Below are 27,773 nucleotides of genomic sequence, written 5' to 3' on the forward strand. Positions count from 1 at the left end.
AACTAGAGCCAAAAAAGGTAGTGAAGTTAAAACATGGAAAGAGCAGTCAAGTTAAAACAATCAAGGATGGGCTACCTTGAGGTAAATTTATCACCCATGATTTTAATCATGTATTCAGCAACTATTTTGTAAAGCTGCACATTATGCCAGGCTTAAAAATATCTGATCTTCCTGATACCCCAAACTATTCAGTAACCATAAGGCCTTTCACCCACAGGTACAGGCATTCCTCTGGGTGATTTCTAGTCTGCGTTCATCCCCAAGATTGAATGCTTACTACAAGTCTCCACTTGCCTGTTACCAGCACCTGAAATACGAAATGCACAGGGTTACCTACACAGATCCCCACTCTAAGAAGCTAACACCCAGTATTTGGAGAAATCAGAACCTTCATACACTCTGCTGACGGGAATGTAAAACGCTGCAGCCACTTGGAAAATAGGTGGTTCTGCAAAAGGTCAAACAGAGTAACCACATGACCCAAGAATTGTGTTCCACAAGTATATACCTTTGGATATATGCCAAGAGAAATGAAAACATAGGCCCACACAGAAACCTATATAGGAGTGTTCAAAGCAGAACTACTGATAACAGCTCAAGAGTGGAAGCAACCCAAATGACCATCAAGTGGTGAACAGATACATGGTACGTGGTACGGCCATACAATGCAGTATAACTTAGCCATTAAAAACCACCAAGTACTGCCACGTGCTACAACGTGGATGAATCTGGGAAACATTATGCTAAGTGAAAGAAGCCAGACACAAAGACCACATACTCTATGATCCTCTTTATGTGAAATGTCCAGAATGGGTAAATCCACAGACAAAGCAGATCAGTGGTTGCCTGGCGTTGAGGGGAAGGGAAGAGCTAGGGGAAAACGGGAAGTGACCGCAACAGGGCACACACGAGGTTTCTTTTTGGGAGTAATAAAAATATTCTAAAATTGGATGTGGTGATAGTTGAACATATCTGTAGATATACTAAAAAGAACTCAATTGTCTATTTTAAATGGATGAATTGTACGGCAAGTGAATCACATCTTAATAAAGCTGTATATCCATAAAGCTATGAAAATTAAGAGTACTCAATGTCCCTCTCTATCTACCAGATGGATCAGCCTCTCTCTCAAGGTACTATGGGATCTTAACTAATATTCTTGCTACCTTCTGGAAAGGAGGAGTTAGCATTTGTAGAACACCTGCCCTGTCCCAAAGCGTATGTGTGTTTCATGAATACACTACAGGTTTTGGGAAACCTACCAGGCCAAAACCTTCTAGAGAAGGTCTCTAAAAACTGCCTCCCAGATTCTGCTGGCATCACAGCAAGCCAAAGCCACTCAGCAGCTCAAATTTTAGGGAGGACAGGGAAGCCTGAAGTAAGCACAGGAAGCTGGTCTGCAGACAGAACGATGATGCAGAGAGCCAAGCACAGTCCCTAAGAGACCTAGGAAACTCCTTCAGTTCCTAGGTATTCACATCTGGCTGTAACTTCCCATCCTAGGGTCCTGTGAAATGTCCTCATGTTCAAACTAAAGCTCTCTTCTATGTGAGCTGACCTGAAGAATTTCTACCCCACGCAAGTAAACAGTGTTGACAAAATTAAATTCATTGAATTCATTCAGGCCTCAAGAATAACCCTCTGGGGCAAGTACTGAAATTCCCACTTTATACAGAAAGAAACTGTGGGGCAGAGATGAAGTGGCTTAAACAGGGCGACAGTGACCCAAGAACAAACACAGGTCTGCCTTGTGCCACAACCCATGCTCATACCACATGGCTGGGAGTGAGCTGCTTAATCTCCCAAAGCCAACAGCTGCTCAAGAGATTCTGACTGAAGGCTGAATGAATGAATACTTGGAATACTATTATTTGGAAATGGTGTTTTTGTTTTGTTGTTTTACCTGCACTGCTAGAGCTGAGAGGTTTCTTCGGTTTGTTCAGAGCTGGAGCAACAAGGGAGGGAGCCACTGCAGTTTCTTGACCTTGTCTGGCAGCTACGGGGTCATAGTCTTTTCCATCATAGTTTGCATCAAAAAACTTCTTGAACCACTGAACAAATTCAAAATTGTCCTGAAACTTTCCTTTTACTAATTTGTCCACAGGAATTATCTGCAGAGAAATATCAAGACTATTTAGCCCAAAGCAAGAGGCTTTTGGCAAGCATCAAACATGTCCATGCATCAAATCAGTATAAAGCTCTGCCAAAAGGAGAAAAAAAAATTTTTAGAGGCAAGAACTTAGTGCTAAGTAAGCCCCTGAAAGTTTATAGAGAGAGTTTAATTCAGTTTGCCTTCCACAAAGTACTTAGACCTGGCAACCACCCTCCCAGTCCATCAAAAGGAATTAGAAAGGCAAAAGAATAAGCATCATTTGTATCATATAGAAGTCACATACACATATCCAAAGGCATCGTAAGACATGTCACTGCACTGTGAAGAGTAAATCTCCTATGCAACCTGCACGGCCACAGTGCCTATCACAAAGTATGAAACCTAGAGCACAAACCAACCACCGGTACCTACAATGAACTGTTAAAGAAAATTCTGTCATGTCAACCACATCTCAGTAAAACTGGGAAAAAAAAAAAAAAAAATTCATCCAGAAAAAAAAGAAAGGGGGAAAAAATTCTGTCTTAAAAACCACTCAAGCGGTCCGTGAGTTCGAGCCCCGCGTCAGGCTCTGGGCTGATGGCTCAGAGCCTGGAGCCTGTTTCCGATTCTGTGTCTCCCTCTCTCTCTGCCCCTCCCCCGTTCATGCTCTGTCTCTCTCTGTCCCAAAAATAAATAAACATTGGAAAAAAAAAAATATTAAAAAAAAAAAAAACGCTCAAGGTACATAATCAGTCCCAGAACAGATTTCTATAAAACGGTTATGTTTTTCAAGTAATTCCAATCCTATTAAAATATACTTTAAGGACCCTGTAAACTTTTTTATTGTGCAAGGATCGTGTTATCAGTTATGACCTCAAATTGTTGGACCGTTGGCCAGAGTGTAATTATCTTTTAACTCTTCAAGGATTCCAGTGGCAATTGTATTTTTATAAAGAAGAATGTATGTAATAATCTGAACCATATCTACCCCTCTAAGCAAATAAATACAATTTTAAGAAATTACTTTGTATGATACTAAAGCATTTACAAACAAAATGTTACATGTGGAACTCACTTCTCAATACTCCCTGACTACAGCAGGTGGGGTAAAGGTATATCTGAAACAAACTGGCCATGATTTGATAATTGCTGAAGTTCATGAGGGATCATCATACCAGTTGCTCTACTTTTGTATGCTTTAGAAATTTTCCTTGTTGAAAAAAATAAAGCATAGGGATGTATGGGTGGCTCAGTCGGTTAAGTGTCCGACTTTGGCTCAGGCCATGATCTCGCAGTTCATGGGTTTAAGCCCCGCATCGGGCTGTATGGACAGCTCAGAGCCTGGAGCTGCTTCAGATTCTGTGTCTCCCTCTCTCTCTGCCCCTCCCCTACTCACGCTCCGTATCTCTCTCTCAAAAAACAAAATAAACATTAAAAAAAATTTAATAAATAGAATAAAATAGAATTCTATGAAAAGAAAAATTACTGCATATAATAAGCTACACCTAGTTTAAACTATGCCTGGTAACAAAATGATTTTCATTCAATACAAATGTATGTTCTATGTATTCTATAGAGACAAAACTAAAATAAAAATAAGACTGATTTCACAGCAAATACAGACCAGCGACACCAGCAAGATAATGAGTGATTACAAACTTTACTAAAAAAATGTTTTTCCCCAAAAATGACTTAAAAGAATAAACCATTCTAGGGGAGCCTGGGTAGCTCAGTTGGTTGAGTGTCTGACTCTGGCTCAGGTCATGATCTCATGGTCCGTGGGTTCAAGCCCTGCAACAGGCTCTGTGCTGACAGCTCAGAGCCTGGAGCCCGCTTCAGATTCTGTGTCTCCCTCTCTCTCTCTGCCCTTCCCCCACTCAGTCTATCTCTCTCACTCTCTCAAAACTAAATATTAAAAAAATTTTAATAAAAAATTAAAAAAAATAAAAGAACAAACCATTCTAATGAGCGGGGAGGGGAGAAACATTAATTTTGCAGTAATACATTATCTATTAACACAGAGATAACATTTGTCCTTAATGAAGTCTGGTGGACTGTGTTTCTGGTACCTTCAAATATCATTGGGGGCAAAAGGGAACTTGCCAGCACCCACAAGGGATCTTCCCTATACCCTGCTATAAAAAGCAAGTATTTCTAGAATCTTCTCTATTAGAACTACTTATTCTACCATATGCTATGCTTTACAGATGTAAATCCAGGGATAAAAAGGATTAGATCTCAGACTAATAAAGATTAAACAGTATTATTAAAAAAAAAAAAAAATGAGTACAGATTTACAGGTTGATTCCTCCAAACACTAGTAACTTCAAAATAAAGGAGAAAAACAGGAGAACCAAGGATAGGAGGGTAGAGGGAAACTTTGCTCCCAGTAAATTCTATGTTAACTGGAGAAAAGATAACTATATGAATTGGGCTGGGGGGGGGGAGGGGGGAAGGGGAGCAAATGTCCACTAGTAACAATTACTAGTTAAGAAACAACCTAAAAAGAAAAATCTAAATGAAAGAATAAAATTTACTTACTTTGTCAACACCCATTCTCTTAAAACCTGCTTGTAGTATTTTGAAGTTCTGGATGTATTCGTGTTCTAGCTTAGCCTGGAATTTCACTTTTTTCAGGGCAATGGAGCCAGGGAACAGCATGTCCATAAACTGACAATAGGCAGCCCCTGAATGAACAACAAGAGAATAAAATACACACTTAGGTCATTAAATGCTATGATTAAAAAAGCAGGATGAGGGGCGCCTGGGTGGCGCAGTCGGTTAAGCGTCCGACTTCAGCCAGGTCACGATCTCACGGTCCGTGAGTTCGAGCCCCGCATCAGGCTCTGGGCTGATGGCTCAGAGCCTGGAGCCTGCTTCCGATTCTGTGTCTCCCTCTCTCTCTGCCCCTTCCCCGTTCATGCTCTGTCTCTCTCTGTCCCAAAAATAAATAAACGTTGAAAAAAAAAATTAAAAAAAAAAAAAATAAAAAAAAAAAAAGCAGGATGAACTTTTGCTCAGACTTATTTAACCCATGTACAATTCAAAAAATTGTAAATTGGACCCTACTGGGGTGCCTGGCTGGCTCCATTGACAGAGCATGCAACTCTTGATCTTGGTGTCGTGAGTTTGAGCCCCACATTGGGGGTAGAGTTTACTTCAAAACAATTAATTAATTAAAAAAAATAACAAGGTAGATCTATAAAACCCAAAAGCTTCATTACCACATGACTTCAAAGTCAATTTCTCAAAATCAGTAACAAGACTGGTTTCACCTAAGTTCTAACACACTTGCAATGCAGAAGCCTGTGATGAGGAGAAAAGAAATGTTTCTATGACATTTTAAAACTATTCTTTGTAACAAACCAGCATGACAATAAAATGACCACTATAAAGAAAAATTAACACTAGTGGCACATAGGTGGCTCAGCTGGTTAAGTCCAACTTCAGCTCAGGTCTCATGATCTCAGGGTGTGAGTTCAAGCCCCACATCGGGCTCTGCACTGACCCTGTGGAGCCTGTTTGGGATTCTGTCTCTGTCTCTCTCTGCCCCTCCCCCAATCACGTGTGCTCTCTCTAAAAACAACTTAAAAAAAAAAAAGAAAAGAAAAAGAAAACGAATGCCTAGAAGAGCAAAAACAGAAAGAGAGGTGACTCTGGTTTTTTGCAAGGACATACCCTCCTCTCCACTAGCAAGAGTAGGGATTTCCCAAGTACTTTAAAGATCCATCCTCTGACCCAGGTTAAATAAATGTTTTTCTAAGAGGACTGTCTCCCTGAGGTTTTACATCTCTACATAAACTTAACCCAACAGTTTATAAACAAAGTTAAATAGAAGACATTTTTGTGTTCTCCCATTGAATTTTTTTAAAGTAACTACAGACAATCATTACATAGATTTCATCCCATTTGCTTTCCAATTTCATTCCTTCCCCCCACTTTCCCATTTTTTCCCATCACCACCCCCAAAAATATTTCCTTGGTGCTTAAAATGTCCATGAATGTAACTCCTCTAAAGCCTACCAGACCACACTCTCCTCAGACAGGGAAGGGTTCCCAGTGCACTGAACTGTCCCTGCAGGGCTAAAGGTTAAAGGGGCCAAAGGAGCCAACCAGCGGTAGGGACAAGAAACCCAGGGACGAACCAAGGGGCATTCTGCAGAGCGAGACTGCTGTAATACGCACTGTCAACCTACTTTAAATCAGGCCAATCTGGCTCCCGGCCAGTTCTAGCATAACAGTGCCATTATCATCATTTTTGGAAAGAAGATGCAAAGGGCAGAAGCACTTCAGTGACCACAGTGACAGTCTGAGTAGAAAGAAGCATCAGAAAGTGAAAGCCTGGTTTTCGAGGTGCCAGATTTACTTTCTTGTCCAACAAAAATATACTGAAGGAATTCTAGGTCCAGGGACTCAATTAGCAGTATTTATATTTTTAAAATAGGGACACCAAGAGCTTCCTACATTCTAGAGGACAATAACCAAGTTTCTTTAACAAAGAGCATAAAGAAGGGTAACCTGTTACATTTAAAAAGAGTCACAATTTGGGGCGCCTGGGTGGCTCAGTCGGTTGAGCGTCCGACTTCGGCTCAGGTCATGATCTCACGGCTCGTGGGTTCGAGCCCCGCGTCGGGCTCTGTGCTGACAGCTCAAGAGCCTGGAGCCTGCTTCTGCTTCTGTGTCTCCCTCTCTCTCTCTGCTCCTAACCCACTCACATTCTGTCTCTGTCTCTCTCAAAAATAAACATTAAAAAAAAAAATTAACAAAAAAATTAAAAAAATAAAATAAAAAATAAAGAGTCACAATTTACTAATTGTAATGTAAATGTGATGCATAAAAATCAGCTTAAAAAGCGCATGCACATAAACCCCCCCCACACACACACACAGAAAATAATCTATTAAGCATCTATACCCACAGCACTGCTCTACACATGAAAGGAAATTTTCTGAAACAGCAAAATAATGTGCATTTACTAAATGCACACTATTCTCAAGCCATCCATGAACTTCTGGCTAAAGTCAACCAAAACCACTTAAAAGCAGTAGTCATATGCTTCTCAGAAAAAACCTGTTTGATGAACTATCACAGTTCCTTATTTTAGAGCCAGAAGAATCCTTAGAGCCATCATAAATTTAAAAACTGAGGACGAAAAACTGTGGCCCAAGACCACAGAGGCCAGAGAGCAAGCTTAGAACCAGACCCCAGGTATCCTGAACTCCCCGCCCACCGTTCTTTTGCATAGTACCATCATCTTACATCCTCTTAGAACAACTTATAGTTGAATAAAGAAGCATTTCCTAGATGGGGAGAAAAGATATACCATGCTGCTACACTGTAGCTGGCTGAAGCAGAGAAATGATACATAAAGAAAAACATTAATTAACACCTCATAAAAATGGACAAGGTAATTGGACAATTCACAAAAGAAATATAAACACATCTGGGGATCCAGTCGAAGGCAGTTAATTAAAAAAAAAAAAATAGGGCAAAGATTCACTTACAAAACTATGCTAACTTTATTCACGGGTGTTAAAAAAAAAAAAAATGGAAGCAACCTTTACGTCCAACAGTAAGAGCAATCAATTAGCACACCATCTTCCTGAGAAATTATGCAAGTATCCAAAATACATTTTTTGGGGGGGTGCCTGGGTGGCTCAGTAGGTTGGGTGTCTGACTTCGACTCGGGTCATGATCTCGTGGTTGGTGGGTTTGAGCCCCGCGTCTGGCTCTGTGCTGACAACTTGAAGCTGGAGCCTGCTTTGGAGTCTGTGTCTCCCTCTCTCTCTCTCTGCTCTTCCCCTGCTCACACTCTCTCTCTCTCTCAAAACATAAATAAACTATAAAAAAATTTTTTTTAAATACTTTTTTTATTTTGGGGGGGAACTCAAGATTTAATATTAAAAGAGCGAGCAAGATATAAAAAACTTATCTACAAAATATCTTCATATATATAAATAGTCATTTAATATATATGTATAGAAAAAAAGCTAGAAGAAAATACAACCTATCCGGTTAAACCATACGAAATTACTGTTTTTTAGATAAAAAATGACTAAATAGTGGCCATCTCTGGGGGATGGTACTGGATGCATTCTATCTTTTAAATATTCAATTATGTACTATGGTAAATATTACTTTAAAAAATTTTTTTGTTTTTAAGTAAACTCTACACCCAACATGGGGCTTGAACTCACAACCCTGAGATCAAGAGTCACACCCTCCACTGACTGAGCTGGCCAGGAGCCCCAGTAAATATTACTTCTATAATTAGAACACACAAAAAAAGGGGCGCCTGGGTGGCTCAGTCAGTTAGGCATCCAACTTCAGCTCAGGTCATGATCTCGCGGTCCGTGAGTTTGAACCCCGCGTCAGGCTCTGGGCTGATGGCTCAGAGCCTGGAGCCTGCTTCCAATTCTGTGTCTCCCTCTCTCTCTGCCCCTCCCCCATTCATGTTCTGTCTCTCTCTCTCTCTCTGTCTCAAAAATAAATAAAACGTTAAAAAAAAAGTTAAAAAAAAAAAAAGAACACACAAAAAAAGAAGGCAAATGTTTAAAAGAAAAACATTTATCAGCTGCCTTTCACAAAAGGGCTGAAAACTCCTGGCCTAGAAATGTCTCAACTGGATACAGAACAGGTTAAGAGGAGCCTGCAGTCCAGTCTGCTTTAAGAACAAAGGCTGGCAGCACAAGCAGGGCCCCTCTCAGATGGCTGCTGACCCAGCGATCTGTGGCAGGAGAACAGGCCCACATAATCTGTGGCCTGAAGATGTAGACGGACTTAGGGCAGAACCAGCTGTATGTCACTGAGTCAACCACGAGTCTCACCAACTGCTACGGCACCCCCCTACCAAGATCTGTGCTGCAAGCAGAGAACACGAAACAGTGCAACCCCTACTCCAAAAGCCTGCGAGATCTCAAGTGCACTGGTTCTCAATCCTTTCGGGTGCGAAGAGCCCTGAAGCATGAGACGAAAGCTGTAGCCAACATTCCATGCGAGAGATGCTTGTCTATCAGAAGACTCCAGATGAAGAGCTCCCGAGGTTCTAACACATCACATGGAAAACACACTAACTACTAAATGTAAGCATGTTCAGACTTTAGAGAATAGGTGAGGCGTCAGTCATCTTAAAGGAGGAATAAAATTGGGAAAAAGAGGGCTATGAGGAGCCATTAATGCAGACATTAAGAACAGCCTTGGGCGCCTGGGTGGCCCAGATGGTTAATCGTCCAACTCTTGATTTCTGCTCAGGTCATTATGGGTTCAAGCCCCATGTGAGGTTCTGTGCAGATGGTGCAGAGCCTGCTTGGGATTCCCTTCCTCACTCTGCCCCCTTCTGTCTCCCTCTTTCTCCCACTCCCTCCCCCTCTCTCTCAAAATAAATAAACTTAAAAAAAAAAAAATCAGCCTCAAGGGGCCCCTGGGTGGCTCAGTTGGTTGAACATTCGACTCTTGATTTTGACTCAGGTCATGATCCCAGCTTCATGTCGGGCTCCGCGCTGAGCACGGACCCTGCTTAAGATAGTCTCATTCTCTCTCTCCCTCCCCCCCCCACCAAAATGAACATTAAAAAAAAAAAACTTTCTCTCTGCCCCTCTACCCCACTCACATGCACTCTCTCTAAAAACAAAAAAAATTAAAAATTAAAAAAAAAATCAGGCTCAAGATATTTTAACATGGGAAAAATAATCCTATTTTAATTTTAAAAGCAGGAAACAAAACTGTCCAACACATACATGCGCTTGTACTTGTTATTTAATTTAAGGGTCTGTACGAACAAGAGACTGGAAAGAAACCAAATGTCCACTGACAGGGGACTGCTCTGAGGAAACTAGGTCTTACACAGACAAAAAAGAAAGCAAAGTGGCATCAGCTATATGGATATGAAACACTTTGGAATATATAATGTGATTACACATGCTACCATCTGTGTAAAAAGGAGGAAAAGAGAACACACACTCATAAAATATGGATGGATGTTTCTGCCTGTACATATACCCTCTCTCTGGAGCAAAAATGGGAGTGACTAGTTGACAGAGTTAGAAGGAAACTTTTCAATTTATCTTTTTTTATCTTTGTTTATCTTTTTGTTCCTTTTGAATTTTAAACCACTTTGAAACCTTCAGTTATTCAAAAAATAAAAACTATATATACAGTGTATGTCGATTATGTTTAACGCTTATAGGAAAGTACTGAAAGTACAGCTAAAATGAATGGCTTTGGGCAAGTTGCTTAACTATGCCTCAGTTTCTCCACATATAATATGGCGATGACAGTCCTCATCTCCCAGGTTATATATGTAAAGCACTCTGGAAAGTGTCTGGCCTATGATAAGTGCTCAATAAATAAAGCCATAATTAAGGGGGAAAATACATCTAAAAGATAACAATGACTATCACTAATTGTGACATTACAGCAAATTATGGTTTTCTTAATGTTCCATAAGGAAGACCTAAATTACTTATATTAGAAAAAAATTTCTTGAGGCATCTGGGTGGCTCAGTCAGCTGAACACCCAACTTGGGCTCAGGTCACGATCTCACAGTTCATGAGTTCAAACCCGGCACTGGGTTCTGTGCTGTCAGCTCGGGGCCCGCTTCAGATCCTGTCTCCCTCTCTCTCTGCCTCTCCCCCGTGCACGTGCGTGTGCACACACACGCACACTCCCCCCTCTCAAAAATAAACATTTTTAAAAAAAGAAAAAACTTTATCTTTTTTGTTTTAATTACAGCAAAGAAAAATCAAGGAGGTGGTTGAAGAGTCAGGCAAAAAATTGGAAGAGATACTTTCTCGAACAGAGTTGTGACTCAATAAACATGATCTCAGCGCACCTGGGTGGCTCAGTCAGTTAAACAACCAACTCCTGACTTCAGCTCAGGTCATGATTCCAGGGTTGGGCTCTGCACTGAGCATGGAGGCTGCTTAAGATTCTCTCTCCCTCTACCTCTGCCCCTAGCCCCCACTCAGGCACACTCTCTCTCTTAAAAAAGAAGAAGGGGGGACTGGGGTCTCTGAGAAAGGCTGTAGACCACTGTAGTATGAGAGAGTGGGGGCAGGGGAACCCGAGGGGAACGTGTGCCTAGTTAGGCCACTGTGGCAGCAATAAGCAAACTGAAAAGGGGCGGGATCCAAAGCATCCCTCAGAAGACATACTGCACTTGGTGAATTAGCTTCTTTTGAGGCCTGAAACACTAGAAGAACAGTGGAATCGTGGCTCCAAATGAGTGTCTGGAAAACCTGAGGAGAAAAAGTGGAGGAGGCCTGGCTAGGGGCGTGGTCACACTCGGAGCAGCATGAGCAAGCTTGACAGGCTGTTTAGAGAAACTCGAGGGCTCCTGCAACCAGCTGAGGAAAAAGGAAATCTAGCATTTGCCAGGGACTGCACACCTCACACCTTTCCTATTCTGTGCAGCACAGGAACCATGGAGGAGGCCAGGCTAGAGAACAGAAGACAATTAGAGAAAGCGGAGACGAGAACATTCAGTGAGGGCCACTCTACAGGTTCAAAGCACCACGCTGGACCCTTGGAAACATGAAGAGGGGCCTGAATATGGAACAGAGGACTGGTTGACAAAAAGCAACCAGCATCCCCTCTCTGACACAAGCAATCCCTCATCCAAATTATTCTCTGTGATTAGGGGTTTTTCCTTGATGGCTGTTCTTCCAAAATACTTGATGACTAGCTCTCAAAAACAGGGAGACTATGAAATGGAAATACATCTTGAAACAACCTGACAACTCTGTCTCTGAAAGTTATCCTCGCCTTACCTCACAAGAGCCAAGCAAGGCTTGTTTCACTGTTGGGACGGGGAGGAGGGTGGGGGGTTCACAATGCTGACAAAACTTGGCCATTTCACAGGCAACTGGCACATTAGTTGTGTAGGAACTCAGAGCTTTGCCCTCTCCAGAGAAAAACCTATCCCTACCCTTCTAGGCTTGTATTTGGAAGAAAATTCTAGTCAGCTTGATGCTATGCTTATCAGAGGTGAGACCAGGAGGGACCAGGCACCAGCTTTGGTTAAAGGCTACTGGGAGGCTGCTTAGGCCTTGGGAAATTCAAGAGTCTGAGGAAGCTCACTTTCTCTATGACTCCAATCCCCTGGCAGCAGGCCTTCTCCAGGGACACGGTTTCTGCAGCTCATCCTGTTTGGTCTCATGCTGAAAGCCGAGACCTGGTTTTCTAAGCATCAGGGTGAAACACAATGCAAACATCTGCATACTTGGAGAGAACTCCTAAACAGCTCTCCAGAGGAAAACTAGCTATGAATGAATAAAAGTTTGTTTACAAGTCACGGTTAAGTGTCCTGCACTTAGCACTTTCTGCTAGGGAAAAGCACTTTATCTAGGGTAAGAAAAACGGCAGGCAGCTTACAAAGTGGAAATTCTTCACAGGGGTTTTTAATGATAGTATCACTATAATTAATGATATGTAATTCACATTTGTTTAACTCTCTTCCAAATGCTTCTTTTTAAAAAAATTATCATGTATGCAGCAGAGTATAGGCTCTGTGGTCAGAAAGATGTGGGTTCAAAACCAGGCTCTGTAATGCATAAACTGTGCCCCACGGGCAGTCTCCTCTCTAAGACAAGCATGCACCCTCCCCAGAGAGATCTACACTCACCTCCAGAGTCTGGCAAGAATCAGTATCTGAGAGCTATTTTTACAGACGAGCCTCAGAACAGCCCAATAGGTGGGCCTGGTCCTACTTCCCTAGTTTACAGATGAGGAACTAGAACGTGGAGGGACACGTCCAAAATCACATGGCTCAGAGCAGACTGAAGCCTCTTCATGCCCAGTCCTGACTATCCACAGCAGCTCCCTGTCTGAATGAGATAAATCTGGAGCCAGATCATATATGTACCACTTATCTACACATGAAAAGAGTTCTCATTTTCCAATTAAGTGAAATATACCTCAGAGTATATATATGGAAAGAGATAAATTTTAGGGAGAAATTGCTGGTGAAAAAGCTGGCCCCAATGAAAATTAGGATGACCTCATCCCCACATTAGTCACAAATCACGGGGCAAGCAAGTGCTTTGAGAGCCTCAAACAAATGGGGATGCGGTGATGGGACTGAGGAAGTGAACGGAAACCAGGGGAAAGGCAGCACAGATCTAAGGCTGACAACCTGTGCCCGCATCCAACCTGTGCCCACTACGACTGAGAAACAAGCATGACTCATAGGCACCATTTCACTACAGAACTTTACATGAAGCCTTCCTCTGACCACCTGTAAAACCCAGATTAAACATCCCAGGGGATATAACAAGCCAAGCAAGTGAAACTAAGAGCAAGACTAGAACCTAGCTATAAAATAAGGAAGTACAGAAGCTGAATTCATTTAAAAAAAAAAAAAAAAAAAACATAAATGAAAGCAGTCATTTTATTTTTAATGTTTATTTTTGAGAGAGAGAGAGAGAGACAGAGAGACAGAGTGTGAGCGGGGGAGGGGCAGAGAGAGAGGGGACACAGAATCCGAAGAAGGCTCCAGGCTCTGAGCTGTCCACACAGAGCCTGACACAAGGCTCGAACTCACGGACCGAGAGATCATGACCTGATCTAAAGTCAGACGCTTAACCAACTGAACACCCAGGTGCTCCTGAAACCAGTCAGTTTAAATCAATACAAATGGCACCACTAAAGGAAAAGTCTGGAGAGCAAGTAGGGCATAGGAGCTGAAGAACATCGGCTCTTGATTTAAACAAAGGTTCAAGTCTCAATTCTGTTCTTGGTTGTATAACTGGCGACTTGTTACTCAATTTCTCTAAGCCCATTTCCTCATCTGTAAACTGAGGTTAATAAACATCTCTACCTCATGAAAGTATAGTGAGAGTTACACGAAGAGATACTGGAAAAACATTTACGTGGCCCTGCCACGTAAGCGTTCAATTAAAGGACTGCTACTGTTACTACCATGAGAAGCTGAGGGTTCTAATTCTCTACCCCACAAACAAGATTAACAACTGAAGGAGCAGCAGAATACACATCTCATCCTTCTGGCATATTTTTGACCCCACCTCCTATCTGTAGTAGATCCAATTCTGGTAACCCCAACACAATTCTTATCATGTCAGGACAGTCAGGAGCAGGTAGCACAACCCTCAAAAGGTGAGACAGAAAGTCTTCAGGGGACATAGAAACCAATAACACCTTCATGAAAAATAATTACCAAGAGCCTGAAGTTCATACCCTTTAATCTAGTAATTCCATTTCTAGAAATCACTATGGAAAAATTAGAAACCACCTAAATGTCCCCAGTCAGGAAGATGTTAAACAACTCCAGCATATCGAAAGAAATAGTACATAGCCATTAAATTTTTTTTTTAATGTTTATTTATTTTTGACAGAGAGAGAGAGACAGAGCATGAGCGGGGGAAGGACAGAGAGAGAGGGAGACACAGAATCCGAAGCAGGCTCCAGGCTCTGAGCTGTCAGCACAGAGCCCCATGCGGGGCTCCAACTCACAGACTGCGAGATCATGACCTGAGCCAAAGTCAGACGCTCAACCGACTGAGCCACCCAGGCGCCCCATACGTAGCCATTAAAAATAAGTCATTTTTCAGAGCACCTGGGGGCGCTCAACTGGATAAGCATCAGACTTCAGCTCTGGTCATGATCTCATGATTCGTGAGTTCAAGCCCCACATCAGGCTCTGTGCTGTCAGCACAGAGCCTGCTTCGGATCCTCTGTCCCCCTCCCACTTGTCCTCATTTTCTCTCAAAAATAAACGTTAAAAAAAAAAAAAATAAGTCATCTCTTGGGGTACCTGGCTCAGCTGGTTAAGCAGATGGCTCTTGGTTTGGGCTCAGGTCATGCTCTCACGGTTTGTGAGTTCAAGCCCTGGGTCGGGCTCTGTGCTGACAGTGCAGAGCCTGCTTGGGATTCTCTCTCTGCCCTTCCCATACTCATGTGTGTATGCATGCTTTCTCTCTTTCTCAAAATAAATAAATAAACTTTAAACAACAAAGTCATTTTTATGACAATGAATGACACAGAGAACATTCACAACACAGTTAACTGAAAAAAGCTGGGACATATACAAATATATATATGTGCACAGAAAAGTGAAAGCAAACCCCAAGGGCAGTTTTCTCTGAATACTGAAACTATGGGCATTTTTTATTTTCTTCTTTTCAGTTTTCTAAATGTCAATTAGTATACACAAAAACAAAACATGTTTTTGTTCTTGTTTTAAATCATTACCTCTCCGCGAAATCCTTGTTAAACAACAGTTCAATAAAACTGTGGTTGAGATGGCATTTGCAGGTCTTTGGTCTTGTGCTACTTGGGAATAAGAAATGCCACTGATAAAATATAAAACTAGAACAATTATAATTTCCATCTTCAAATAAAATATTTCAAATCTGGACGCACAAGCGTGCAGATGGAAAAGCCGGGCTAGGCAGCAGGCGGCAGGGTGTAGAGATGGTGGCACGCGGGCCAGAAGCACCCTCTCAGCACAGTTCCTTCTAGAAGTGGAACTAGGGCAGGGTTGACACAGAACCTGAACCAGTGGCCTCTGCAGTCAGATACAGGCCTGTGCATTACTAAAGGACCTGCAGGCTTTCCTGGAAAAATGGCGTAGTGGATTTCTCTTACCTGAACACAACTGTTCAATCTTTGTCAGATTCAGCTGCAGAGACTCATTGATCCAGGCCAGCATGTCATGTCGACTTAGGTTATCACTGGTGACGGACGTTGAGTATACGTTCACTGCCATCTTCTACAGGTGAGGAAGCAGGTGAGGAAAAGAGAAGGGCTCACATTATTAGGCATGCAAGGGAGAGCAAGCCATTTCCTGGAGAGTCACCCAAACCTGTAGTACACAATTTTTAAGCTTCACATTCTTCCCCAAGAGGCCAAATCAAACACTACGATTCCACCCACCAGCTTGGAGTGCCACACATAAGCATGACCCTGGATGAATTGCCCAACACCCACCAGCCTAAAAGTTAGGCCCCATTCTAATGTGATTCGTATAAAATTTGAAGATAACAAAGACACTATATAAAGAGATGATTAAATGCTTTATGAAGGAAGGCTAATGCATGAACAAGAATGTTCTCTGTTCAGAAAATGTCAGTCCAGGGGATCCTGGGTGGCTCAGTCGGTTAAGCATCCGACTATTAATTTCGGCTTGAGTCATGATCTCACAATTCATGGGTTTGAGCCCCGCATTGGGCTCTGTGCTGACAGTGCAAAACCTGCTTGGGATTCTGTCTCCCACTCTCTCTCTGCCCCTCCCCCTGCTTGCATGCTCCCTCGTTCACTTGCTCTCACTCTCTATCCCAAAATAAGAAAGAAAGAAAGAAAGAAAGAAAGAAAGAAAGAAAGAAAGAAAGAAAGAAAGAAAGAAAAGAAAAGAAAAGAAAGAGAAAATGTCAGTCCAAACTTACCCATTACCATATCAAAATGTTCACAGAAGTTTCCTTCAGAGTGGGCTTTTCTCTTTTAATGTTTATTTATTTTGAGAGAGAGAGAGAGAGAGAGAGAGAGAAAGCACATGCTTGAGCAGAGGAGGGGCAGAGAGAGAAAGAGAGGGAGAGAGAGAATCCCAAACAGGCTCTGAGCTGTAAGCACAGAGCCCAATGTGGGGCTGGATCCCACGAACTATGAGATCATGACTTGAGCCGAAATCAAGAGTCAGACGCTTAAATGACTGAGCCACCCAGGCACCCCCAGATGGTGGACTTTTATTAATTCTTCTTTTTGGTTTTCACTATTTTCCATATTTTCTTTAAAGACTAGGGGCGCCTGGGTGGCGCAGTCGGTTAAGCGTCCGACTTCAGCCAGGTCACGATCTCGCGGTCCGTGAGTTCGAGCCCCTCGTCGGGCTCTGGGCTGATGGCTCAGAGCCTGGAGCCAGTTTCCGATTCTGTGTCTCCCTCTCTCTCTGCCCCTCCCCTGTTCATGCTCTGTCTCTCTCTGTCCCCAAAATAAATAAACGTTGAAAAAAAAAATTAAAAAAAAAAAAAGACTATATCCACTTTTCTAATCAAACAGTAAATAAAACTTTTCAAAACCCTAAGTACTACAAACATGTTGGGAAATAACCTTACAGTGAAGAGACCTTGCTGCTATTCTCTGCTAAACCACCTGGGGACAGGAAGACATCGAAGGAGCTTCACAGGCACTTGTCATTTACCCCGACAACTCTCTGCAAGGTTCACCTCGTTCTCCTCATTTTACAGATGAGGAGAGAGGCTCAACATAGAAACCCTGGGAATGGCAGCCAAACCTGTCCAGCCCCACCATCCACATTCTCTCCCAGCCACTAGAAAATGCTGCCCCTCAACCTTCTGCTAGGCTTTCGGGTGCAAAACAACAAACACACAGAAACACAGTAACTTAAAATGCTATTAAATGTGGATGCCATCATCATCCTCATTCAGTCAACAAATGTACACCAAGCACTGTTCAAGAAATGGAAAAGCAAGAGAAACAAGTTGTCTGCCCACCGGTAGTTCACGCTCTAGCGGTGGAAGTCTTGACACACACCAAACCCACAAACAAATGTCATTTCCTATCAACCATTTAGGAAGTAAGGGTGGTGGGGAATGTAGTCAGGGAAAGCCTCTCTGACTTGATGTTTGAGCTTAAGATTCAGAAGGACACAGCCACACTGAGATGTGAAAGGTGGCTGTGGCCCAGCAAGCAAGAAGGAGAGCAGGAACAGAAGAGGAAAAAGAAATTAAGACGCCAGATCACGTCAGGACTCCGCAGGCCAAGGTAAGGAGTTTCGATTTTATTCTGTAATTGTTAAAGAATCCATTGTGGGGATTTAAACAGGGTAGAATCACACTCTCATTTAAGTCTGTGAAGGGGTTCAGGGCAGCCCCCCACCCCACGCCCCCAGAACGTGCCACTTTGGCATGTGGATTATTTTGAGCTGAAGGCACTCGAGACCCCGTGTGCACAAAAAACTTTTGTCCCTTCCTTAACCACACAGAAGAATCTACACTGGGGGTCTTTCCCAGGAAAAAGGGTTATTAGCAGAGATAAATGTTATGAGTGACCCATCTGTATGGTAGGGCAAACATCTAATTACCTGCTCTTATCGCCCTGTGAAGTGCATTCCTTTCCTCTGAAATCCCAGACCCCTCCTTAGAGGAACATATAGACCTCATTTTGCCTGTCTTTGGAATTCCCGTGACCATGCAAATTCTCCATACATACACCTACTAAATTTGATTTTCTCCTGTTAATCTGTCTCATGTCAATTTGATTCTTAGTCCAGCTAGAAGAACCTTGAAGGGGACAAGAATTCTCATTCCCCGACATGTGAAAAAGACCAAATGACTTAACTGCTGGTAGAGAACTGTGGGAAAGGAAAACTCAAGCAATGTGAGTTAAGGTCAGGTTAATCCAGACCGAGTGAAATCTCTGGGCAATTACCAGGAGGACACACAATGAACTATAAAGGACTGGATTTCATAGTGACCTTGACACTTAGAATTTCTCTCATTTCCTGAGACATCAATATTACCAACTGGGGAAACAAAAACTCAAAGCAAATTTGGAACCATCATGAGACCTCATGCTCTCTCGTGGCACTTCCTTCCATCCACCTCGTGCCTACTACATGAGCTGGTTTTCCCACACCGGTTTCCTGCAAGCCTCATGAGTCATAGAGTTACCGAATGAGAGGGCTAGAAGAGACAGTGATCTACCCAACCAATCCCCTCTTTATGAGCAGGGGTGACCAAGGGTTGGCAGGATAAATAACTCATCAGGTCTGTGCTCTCACATCCCATATTCACCTATCCCCCACAGCACGTGGCACAGTGCCTTGCACACAGCGGGCACGCAATAAATGCTATTTGTTTTCAGGTGGGCAGGACAGTGTCAAAGGCAGAAAACTGTATCCATGTACACTTTTTTCAGAAAGCAAACCGTCAACGCTCTTGAGCTTTTAAATTCAGACGATAAAACCATTTTATACAGGAAGCCAACACAATTTAATTCCTGACTCCACTGGGAAATTAATTCCTGATCCCACAGTACTTCATTCAAATCTCTATGATAGGTATTATTACATTGGATTGTCATTATCTCTTCATTTCTGAATCATTTCAGATTTGGGCCAGGAGGCAATATGCTCTATGAAAAGAGCTGAGAATTTCCAGCTAAGAAGACCTGGGTTTGAGTGTGAGGCTGTCGCTCTTTCCCTGTATGACCCAGGGCAAGGTACTTAACTTCAGTACACCTCAGTTATCTTACGAGGGAATGCCACCTATCTAAAAATTACGGTGTGAGGTTTAAATGAGGTAAGGTACATAAAATACTCGGCGTGGTATCTGACACATACCAGGTATTAAACAAACAAGATCCAGGCAGGGAGGGGCCTTGTCTCACTCATCCTCCTACCTGCAGTGCCAAAAACAGTGCCCAAGACCTGCCCCACTATCTCTTATCCCCATCCACTGCAGCAGCCTTCAAATTAGTCTCACTGCTTCAATCTGTCCTTACACAGCAGCCACAAAGAATTTTCTGAATCATAAATCCGATCAAGTGTCTCCCCCGTTTAAAATTCCTGAATGAATAAATGTAACGCATATTGTGTGCAAAACGCTATTACCGAGGACCAAGGAGAGATACATCCAAACAAAAAGCACGGTCACAGGCTAAGCACTTGTAATCTATTTTGGCCACATTCATACACACTGCGGGTATTGTATGTGTCATGCTACCATAAAATGTAAGCAGCTGGTTAAGCCACGTGTGTCTCCTGACCACACCCCAGCTCAGAAAACGTTAATGGCCTTTCATCATCATATAATTTAAAACTCTTTCATTAGCAGTACATTAATACCTGGTCCCATGTGCTCCGCAAACTCTGCAGCCACTAAATACATGGGGTCAGGCACCCTGTGGACATACAATAAACATCCACTGACTCAACCAATTAATTGGCTCTTCCAGGCAGTCAAAACAGAGCCTAGTTCTCAGAGCTACAGCTACCTACAGCTTCCCCCGTAAGAATTCCATTGCTTGGCTTCAATGGCACACCCCATGACCATCATGCAAGCCTCACCTTTAGAAGGCTCCATGATCCAGGTTTCAACTGCCTTGAAAAAGCTCTTTAACCTCCCCAGGTATCTGTCCTCCTTCACAGTTCTCCTTGCAGGTTCTGAAACCCATCTGATTGGATGCTGGCTGAGGAGCACCCTATTACTTCCAAGCACCATAGTGAGCCCTATGGAAAGGGGGAGGGAAGGTGCCACCAGACAAAAGCCATGTGACCCTTTCTGGATCACAAATGGCTCACCTGTGAACAGTGAAGAATACATTCTGCACAAGGTGGTGGTGAGGATTACATGAGATCTAAGTGAAAACACTTCAGTGAAAAGCACATCATGTCTTGAGCTTCTCTGTGTGCCAGAAACTGTGCCAGGCACTTTGACACACCACCACAAGGGACACATTGCTATGAAACACACTAGCTCTCAGGGAGGTAGCATAATACAGGTGTTGAGAGCCTCGACTCTTGCATCACAGATGTGGCTTCAGTCAATTGCTGGACAGTATAAAGCAAATCACTTGACCTCTCAGAGTCTCAGTCCCTTATTTGTAGAAAGGAACACGGGATTGGGGAGCCTGGGTGGCTCAGTCGGTTCAGCACCCAACTCGTGGTTTCAGCTCAGGTCATGATCTCACGGTTCATGAGTTCCAGCCCTGGGTCAGGGCTCCGTGCTGACAGTGAAGAACCTGCTCAGGATGCTCTCTCCCCCTCTCTCTGCCCCTTCCCCGTGCGCACATGTGCTCGTGCTCTCTCTCTCTCAAAATAAATAAACTTAAAGAAAAAAAAAAAATGAACAGGGGGGCCTGGGTAGTTCAGTTGGTTAAGCTCTGACTTCGGCTCAGGTGATGATCTCACAGTTTGTGAGTCTGAGCCCCACATCGGGCTCTGCTGACAGCTCAGAGCCTGGTGCCTGCTTGGGATTCTTTGTCTCCCTCTCTCTCTGCCTCTCTCTGTCTCCCTCCCACTCAAACTGTCTCTCTCACTCTCTCTCAAAAATAAACATTAAAAGATTTTAAAAAATGAACATAGGATCTCTTAGAGATAGTGTGATATTAAATGATACAATGCCACAGCAAGCACTTAACACAATACCTGGCACATAGCATATGCCCAACTAGCAAATAGCTATTATTATCAAATTCTATCGCTTCTTGGCCTTTTGGCTAAGATCAAGTGTATTATTATCACAATTCTTACAGCACCCCAACAGGAAGTGAATGCCAGGTTTAGTGTACCTTCCCTTCAATGGGCCTCAGGATCTTCATCTTCAAAATGGGGCAGAGGGTGAACTCTGACCTGAAGCACCTCAGGGCAGCTGTGAAGCAGGGACTGGAAAAGCACTGTTCCTATCACCCTGTTATACTGTCTTCATAGTAATTATATGAAATTATCCCGAAATTATCTTGTCCATATATTCATTTTCTTATTTCCTATCTGTCTCCCCACCACAAGGCAGACGCCTTTGCCTCCTGCTCCTGGGTTATAGCCAACGCTCAGCACAACACCTAGTACTTAGCAGGCGCTCAACAAATACCGCATGACGAAAGGAAGGAGTCCATTGAGCTGGCCTACTTCTTGCCCCATAATGTGATAAAAGCTTTCTGTAGTCTTATCATTGTCCCCGTTTTACAGATGAGGAAACTAAGGCCGTGAGGTTCCAGCACCTGCCCAAGGTCGCACCGCAAGGAATGGAACCCAGGTCTGAATTCAAAACCGAACGCTTGACCACCAGGCGACAGCTTCCTACAGTCGGGGTCCCCAGAGCTCCTAGCAGGATTCACTTCAACCACACACACCCCCTTACCCGGACTGGCCAACCCGGAACCGCCCGCTACCGCGGTCCGGGTCCCACACCTAGGCCGCGGCCCAGAAGCCCCCATGCTACCGAGGGGCAGCCCCCACTTCCGGCCCGAGGCCCCGCCCATGGCAGAACTCGGCGCGCGCCCCCAGCCCAGTCCGCGCGCGCCGGGTCACGGCCCCGCCCTTCCCCCACCCGACCCGATCTGCACGGCCTCGAGGAGGGGCCCAGGCATTGCCCGCAAGGCCCGCCGGTGCCTGCCCGGCCCGAAGCCCACCCGGCCACCCCCTGGCCGCCGCCCCGTGCCCGCTAGCCGGCTCACCGGCTCTCGGCGGGACCGCGTCCACTGCCTGTGCCCGGCTTCGGTTCCGTCTTCGTCTCGTTCAAACCGCCCGACCCCGCCCGCCCGCCCGCGCGATGACCTCACACGCACCCCCCGCCCCGTTACGCGCAGACGTACAGGCTCGTCAGTCCCCGCCGGCTCCTTTTATAGAGAGGGATTGAGCCGCGCGCCAGGGGCGGGGCCCGGCCAGTGATAGACTGCTCGGGCGCCCCGGGGGCGGGACGCCGGCTGCCAGGGCAATCAGCCACGTGGTCTGCCGAAGCCAATGAGATCCCGCCCCAGTCCGGGTTTGCCTGCCTAGTAGGAAGAATCCAGTTACAAATTCCCCACCCCAGGAGCCAAAAAAAAAAAAAAAAAAAATCGGTATTACAATGAATTTCTACAAAAATGGGCTATTGGATAATAAAGATACTTGGTAAGAGCTTTGAGGAAAGACTTAAAAGTCACCTCAGAGACACATCCTGTGAACACTCTGTTATGACCCTGTGATCTCATCATCCGTTTATTTTCCTCTCAGTGCCTATGAAGTCCTCGTGTTTATTCGTTTATGCCTTTGTCTGCCTTTCCTTAAGTTCCACAAAAGCAAGGATCTTCTCAGTCTGTGTCCCACTGCCTGACTTTGCTGAAAGAATGAGTTACACCCACTTTAAAGAAGAGGAAGCTGAGGCTCAGAGAGTGACTTGCCCAGCATCACAGGAGCTGACCCAGGTTTTGAGCTGGGTTTTGTCTAGGTATCATTTATTTATGCGTCCCACAAATATCTATTTTTTCTGATCAATCAGGCCCTAGGTATTTCATAGTAAGCAAAAACCAGACATAGCCTCTGAGCTTTTAGTTGTGACTTTTTTTTTTTTAAGTAAGCTCTATGGGGGCGGCTGGGTGGCTCAGTCGGTTAAGCTTCAGACTTCGGTTCAGGTCGTGATCTCACGTTAAGTTCCAGCACAGCCTGGCGCTCTTTGTTCAGAGCGTGGGGCCTGCTTGGGATTCTGTGTCTCCCCCTCTCTGTGCCCCTCGCCCTGATTGTGCTTTCTCTCTCTCCCTCTAAGATAATTATGTAAGCTCTAGGCCCAAAGAGGGGCTCAAACTCTTGACCCAAGTTAAAAAGTCCCAGGCTCTACCAACTGAGCCAGCCAGACGCCCCTAGCCTCTGAGTTTTTTTGTTGTTGTTTTAATTTTTTTTTAATGTTTGAGAGAGAGATAGAACAAGCCAGGGAGGGGCAGAGAGAGAGAAATTCTAAGCAGGCTCTACACTGTCAGTGCAGAGCCTGATGTGGGGCTCGAACTCACGAACTGTGAGATCATGAGCTGAAAACAAGAGTAGAATGTTTAACTGACTGAGGCACCCAAGTGCCCCTAGCCTCTGAGCTTTTAAAAGTTTCCAGTCTGAATGTTACTCAGGAGGGTGCTAGCCAAGATTATCTGGGTCAGATTAAGCCTTGACTGCAAAAGGGCAGAGAATAGTGAAAAAAAAGTTTCTCTCCAGCAGGAAAAAGACTTTGAAGACTTCAACATGGGTTTTTAAGCAATTATTTTAACATGGGAGTGATCTCTTTATTGCAGGTAGAATATGTGAGTCCCCTCTCCAAAAACAAAACAAAAAGTATGACTTCAAGGCCTAAGCTTTCCAAACGTATGACAAGTTTACTGAGCTAAAAACTGGTGTTGGGAGGTCTCGGCTGCTTTAGGCACTTCACAAGCTCAAGGGAGAGAAGACTACAAAACTAAGTTATAATACAGTGTGCTTTGTGCTAAGATAAATTCTCCTATCTATCCACAGGGAAGGAGGACTCAGATCAGGAAAGGGCTTCTAATCCTGCCTTGAATGGGGGCAAAGAAGGCTTCCTGGGAGAGTAAGAACTGGAGGACTAGTTTGGCAAGGAGGCTGTTCCGGACAGCATGTGCAAAGACTCAGAGTAAATATCACCAACTCCAGTAATGCCCACCTGTTTCCCTTCTGCGATGCTGAGACCTCAGGATGAACCAAGGCTCAGAGAGGACACTAGGTTATAAGGCCTGAAACACTGGGATTTATGCATGGCTCTGTATATTTCACAAGTTTCAAAAATAACCAAGGGCAATGCGTGGTTCTAGAATGGATACTGGATCAGAAAATATATTTCTACAAGATCCCTTCCACGGGACTCTGGTGTGCCAGATCCCAAAGCCACCCCCGTCAATTCTCCCTAACAAGGAGCAAGGGGACCCTAACATGATCGAGGGGGTGGGGGGGGGGGGTGATGAACACAACTTGAACACAAGATGTTGTTGCATCATCAGCCCAGCACCCGGGGGATTATTGCCCTGCTCTTCCTTAAGACTTTAATACACGAATAAATATCGGATGTCACCATCACTACCAGCACCCAGGCATTAACACTGCGTTGACTAGTGGCTTGTTATCACAAAGCCATCCCATACACATGAGGGCTTACTACATGCCAGGCACCAGACAAAGCTCTTTACCCAGATCATGCCCTTGAACACTCACAGCAGCCCTAGGAAGTGGGCAGGATTTATGCTCCTTACCTGCTAAAGATGTTATCTTCCTGGATAGAGCTCCAGACAACTGGAAGACTGTTCCAGAAAAGGCCTACAGGTAACACGAGGTCCAACCCCTTCCCCCAGATCAGAATGTTCGTCGCATTTTCCCCCTTGCCGTTGGGCCAGGGATCATGGAGACACCAACCTAGCCCCCCATCTCGTTTAAAGAACAGCTCCGACAGCCCCTCCAAAGCCAGCCCCCAATCTGCCCCACAAATGGACCAGGCCACCCAAGAGCCCCTCACCTGGAGGGCTAGTCCACCTCCTCTCTTGGGGATTCGAGGCCGGGGCTGTTTATTTCGCTTCATTCTGCCCTGGTATTTGGTGCAGCACTGCACACCAACCCAGCTTAATAGGGCAGCCGAGGCCCCTGGGACCTCAACACCTCAGGAGTGCCAGCCCGCTTGCTAATTGCCAACCGACTCGCCATGGTGTCTTGCAAAACGTTTCTCATCCCCCATTCCAACAGTGGCCTTAATAAGGCCCACAACTACAGTCATGGAGGTGGCCAGGACTAGAACACTTTTTACAGGAAGAGACATATAGTTGCCACGTGCAGCTGATGTTCAATTGACTCATTGCATGTGCAGCCGTTTACAAACCTTTTTCCCTCGGCAGGCATCAGCTGACTGAGATGAACCTCGGGAGAGGCACTGAAATTTTTCACTGGCTCCTAGTCCCTGACCAAAGGCTAGATCTAGTAGATCTAGTGATAGGACTGTGGCATGATGGGCTGGGGTATTGGGACACCTGGCTGGCCGGCTGGGAAAGTCCTGCAGAGCAACGGGGATACTCTACCCAAAGAGGTGCGGCCACAGGTTAGACTCCTAGGGCCATTACCGTGAGTCCTGTGACTGAACAGGGACAGGACAGCTTGGGAGTAGTGCGTCCGGGTGCAAGGGATTCCAACCAAGGTGTAGAGAACTGGGAGAAGCAGCCTTGGGATTCTGGAGTCCTTAATCATCTTGATCAGCTACCCAAGAGCTATAAGAAACAGCCTGGAGGGGTGCTCGGGTGGCTCAGTCCATTGAGTGTGACTGTTGACTTTGGCTCGGGTCATGATCCCAGAGTACTGGGACTGAGCCCGGCATCAGCAACAGGCTTGAGTGTGGAGCCTGCTTAGGATTCTCTCTCCCACTCTCCCCGGCTTGCATTCACTCTCACTTCTACACTGTGCTTGCTGCGTGAACCAAGGGCCTACTTCGACTCCCACCTATTCCACTGGAATCAGGCCCTCCCACGTCCCACCCATCTGACCTGCAAAAGAAAGGACACCAGACTGTTAGAGAAATACTGATTTTAATTCAACATAAGGTAAACTCTAGGCATCTGTCATTTTTCAGCCTAAAAATTAGCAAGACTGTTGAAACAAGGCACAATTTTCCCCCATACTTGTTACGTGGCTCCAGTTACAAAAAAAAACTTTTTATGAAAACGTTAAAACATAAAAATAGAAGTCTGTGATTTAAAAAAAAAGTGTATAAAAAAATTCCCACAAAACCTGTCAACGTTGTTCCTTATTCTACAAAATAGCACCAGTAAGAAGAGTAAAAGGTGTTAAAAACCATTACGACAGCATTTCTGAAATGCAGCTTTCCCGACCTCCCATTCCCCCTAAAAACAACTTCTCATGGAATACAAAAGGACTTTAAAATCTCTGGAAGGAGGGTCGAGCTTTTATTGCAGTTTCCCCCTGCAATCTCTTAGATGAGGGGAGAGTGCAGGGAATGTGCTTGTGCCCCGGCTGTCATTGCTTCTCAGTTTAGAAAAAGGCTGAGGAATCGGGGTATCCTACTTCTAATGTGGAGACCTGTGCCTGCAGAGTAGTCTGGAAGGGTGCATTTTGGGGGTGGGCAGGGATGTCTTACCTAAGCCTACTCCTTTGTTCCCTTCTAGTGGGGAAGAGGGAGATAGCGAGAAGCCATACCTGTCTGCATAATATATGGCAATTTATACCCAGCCCACCCCTTCCTGAGCTCCCCGGAGGGTTCTATTGCAGTCACTGGGAGGGATATCGCTAAGGGTGGTCCTCCCTGTGGGTCTGTGGGGGGGAAAATAGCCCTGAATGTGATGATGAGGTCATCCCTGCTGAAATCATCATCATTACAGAAAATACTCTACACGGGCCCTGACAGCGGGTCCCAGCCCTTTATACTGAGGCCAGGGGAATGTGCTAGGGAAAATTCAAGAACGACATAGACATCATCTCCTCTTCTGCTAGCCCTAGGAAGAAAAACATCCAGGGCCCTTAAAATGTCCCTTAGCTACATGTCTACCACTGCAGTCCTGGGAAACAAGGAGCCGCAGATGTTTTTTAAAAATCATAGTCTTGGGATAACTGTCTTGGGTGATTTTTCAGCATTAACCTGAGTATTGGAGGGCTGTTGGCACTGTGGTTTTGGTATCTTAGCCATTGTTTCTCTGAGCGGTAAACCCGGGAGGGGAAAAAAAAAACCCATCTTACTACCTACTTCAAGTTTTAAAAATTTTAGAAGACAAAACGAGCACCGTGTTTGGCCACTCCTAGCAGCCAGGTCTGAATTGTGCACAAGGAGGCAGCACCTCAGGCTTTTCCTGCCAGGAGGGGGTCGCACGGCTCTGCTCCTGCCAAGGATAGGTGGCGCAACCCCACAACGCGGAGCAAAGGAAGGGCAGAGCTGAGGCTGTACCTCCTGGGTCCTGGCTCTGCCCCACATGCCCCAGTGCTCCTGGGCTCAGGGTGCCTGGGGGCTATTCACAGGCAAAGTAGTCCTTCAGGGGGGCGAAGAGGTGTCGGATGACAGGCACACTCCAGGACCTCCCAAGCAGCTTCTGGCGGGCACCACGGCCCATGTTGGACACATCCGTGTAGTGTACAGGAAAGCCGAAGATCCTGGCGGGAGGCACCAGAGTACAAAGACAGGGAGTCAGAAGCGCCCCCCTCCACCACGCTTAGCACCTCTGGAAGATCTTAAACGTGAACGGTATGGCACT

General features: G+C 44.8%; 2 protein-coding genes across 5 annotated transcripts in view; both read right to left on the reverse strand.

Moving 5' to 3' along the window:
- Positions 1-22,370, reverse strand: part of MAPRE1 (microtubule associated protein RP/EB family member 1) — a 31,215-nt gene extending 8,845 nt beyond the window's left edge. The window contains exons 1-4 of the mRNA XM_030309808.2: positions 22,239-22,370; positions 15,696-15,819; positions 4,634-4,779; positions 1,904-2,111 (exon numbers count right to left, since the gene is read on the reverse strand). Of these exons, the coding sequence (XP_030165668.1) occupies positions 1,904-2,111; positions 4,634-4,779; positions 15,696-15,816 (475 nt within the window). The 5' untranslated portion in view covers positions 15,817-15,819; positions 22,239-22,370. The remainder of the gene's footprint in view (positions 1-1,903; positions 2,112-4,633; positions 4,780-15,695; positions 15,820-22,238) is intronic.
- A 3,712-nt stretch (positions 22,371-26,082) lies between these two features.
- Positions 26,083-27,773, reverse strand: part of DNMT3B (DNA methyltransferase 3 beta) — a 42,227-nt gene continuing 40,536 nt past the window's right edge. For 2 of the 4 annotated variants that reach the window (XM_032592583.1, XM_032592581.1), the window contains one exon: positions 26,083-27,672. In XM_032592583.1, coding sequence (XP_032448474.1) covers positions 27,531-27,672 — 142 coding nt within the window. In that variant the 3' untranslated portion in view covers positions 26,083-27,530. The remainder of the gene's footprint in view (positions 27,673-27,773) is intronic. The other 2 variants (XM_030309807.1, XM_030309805.1) reach the window with 1 other exon arrangement.

The sequence above is a fragment of the Lynx canadensis genome, chromosome A3 (assembly GCF_007474595.2).
Source record: "Lynx canadensis isolate LIC74 chromosome A3, mLynCan4.pri.v2, whole genome shotgun sequence".
In the NCBI taxonomy this organism is placed as follows: domain Eukaryota; kingdom Metazoa; phylum Chordata; class Mammalia; order Carnivora; family Felidae; genus Lynx; species Lynx canadensis.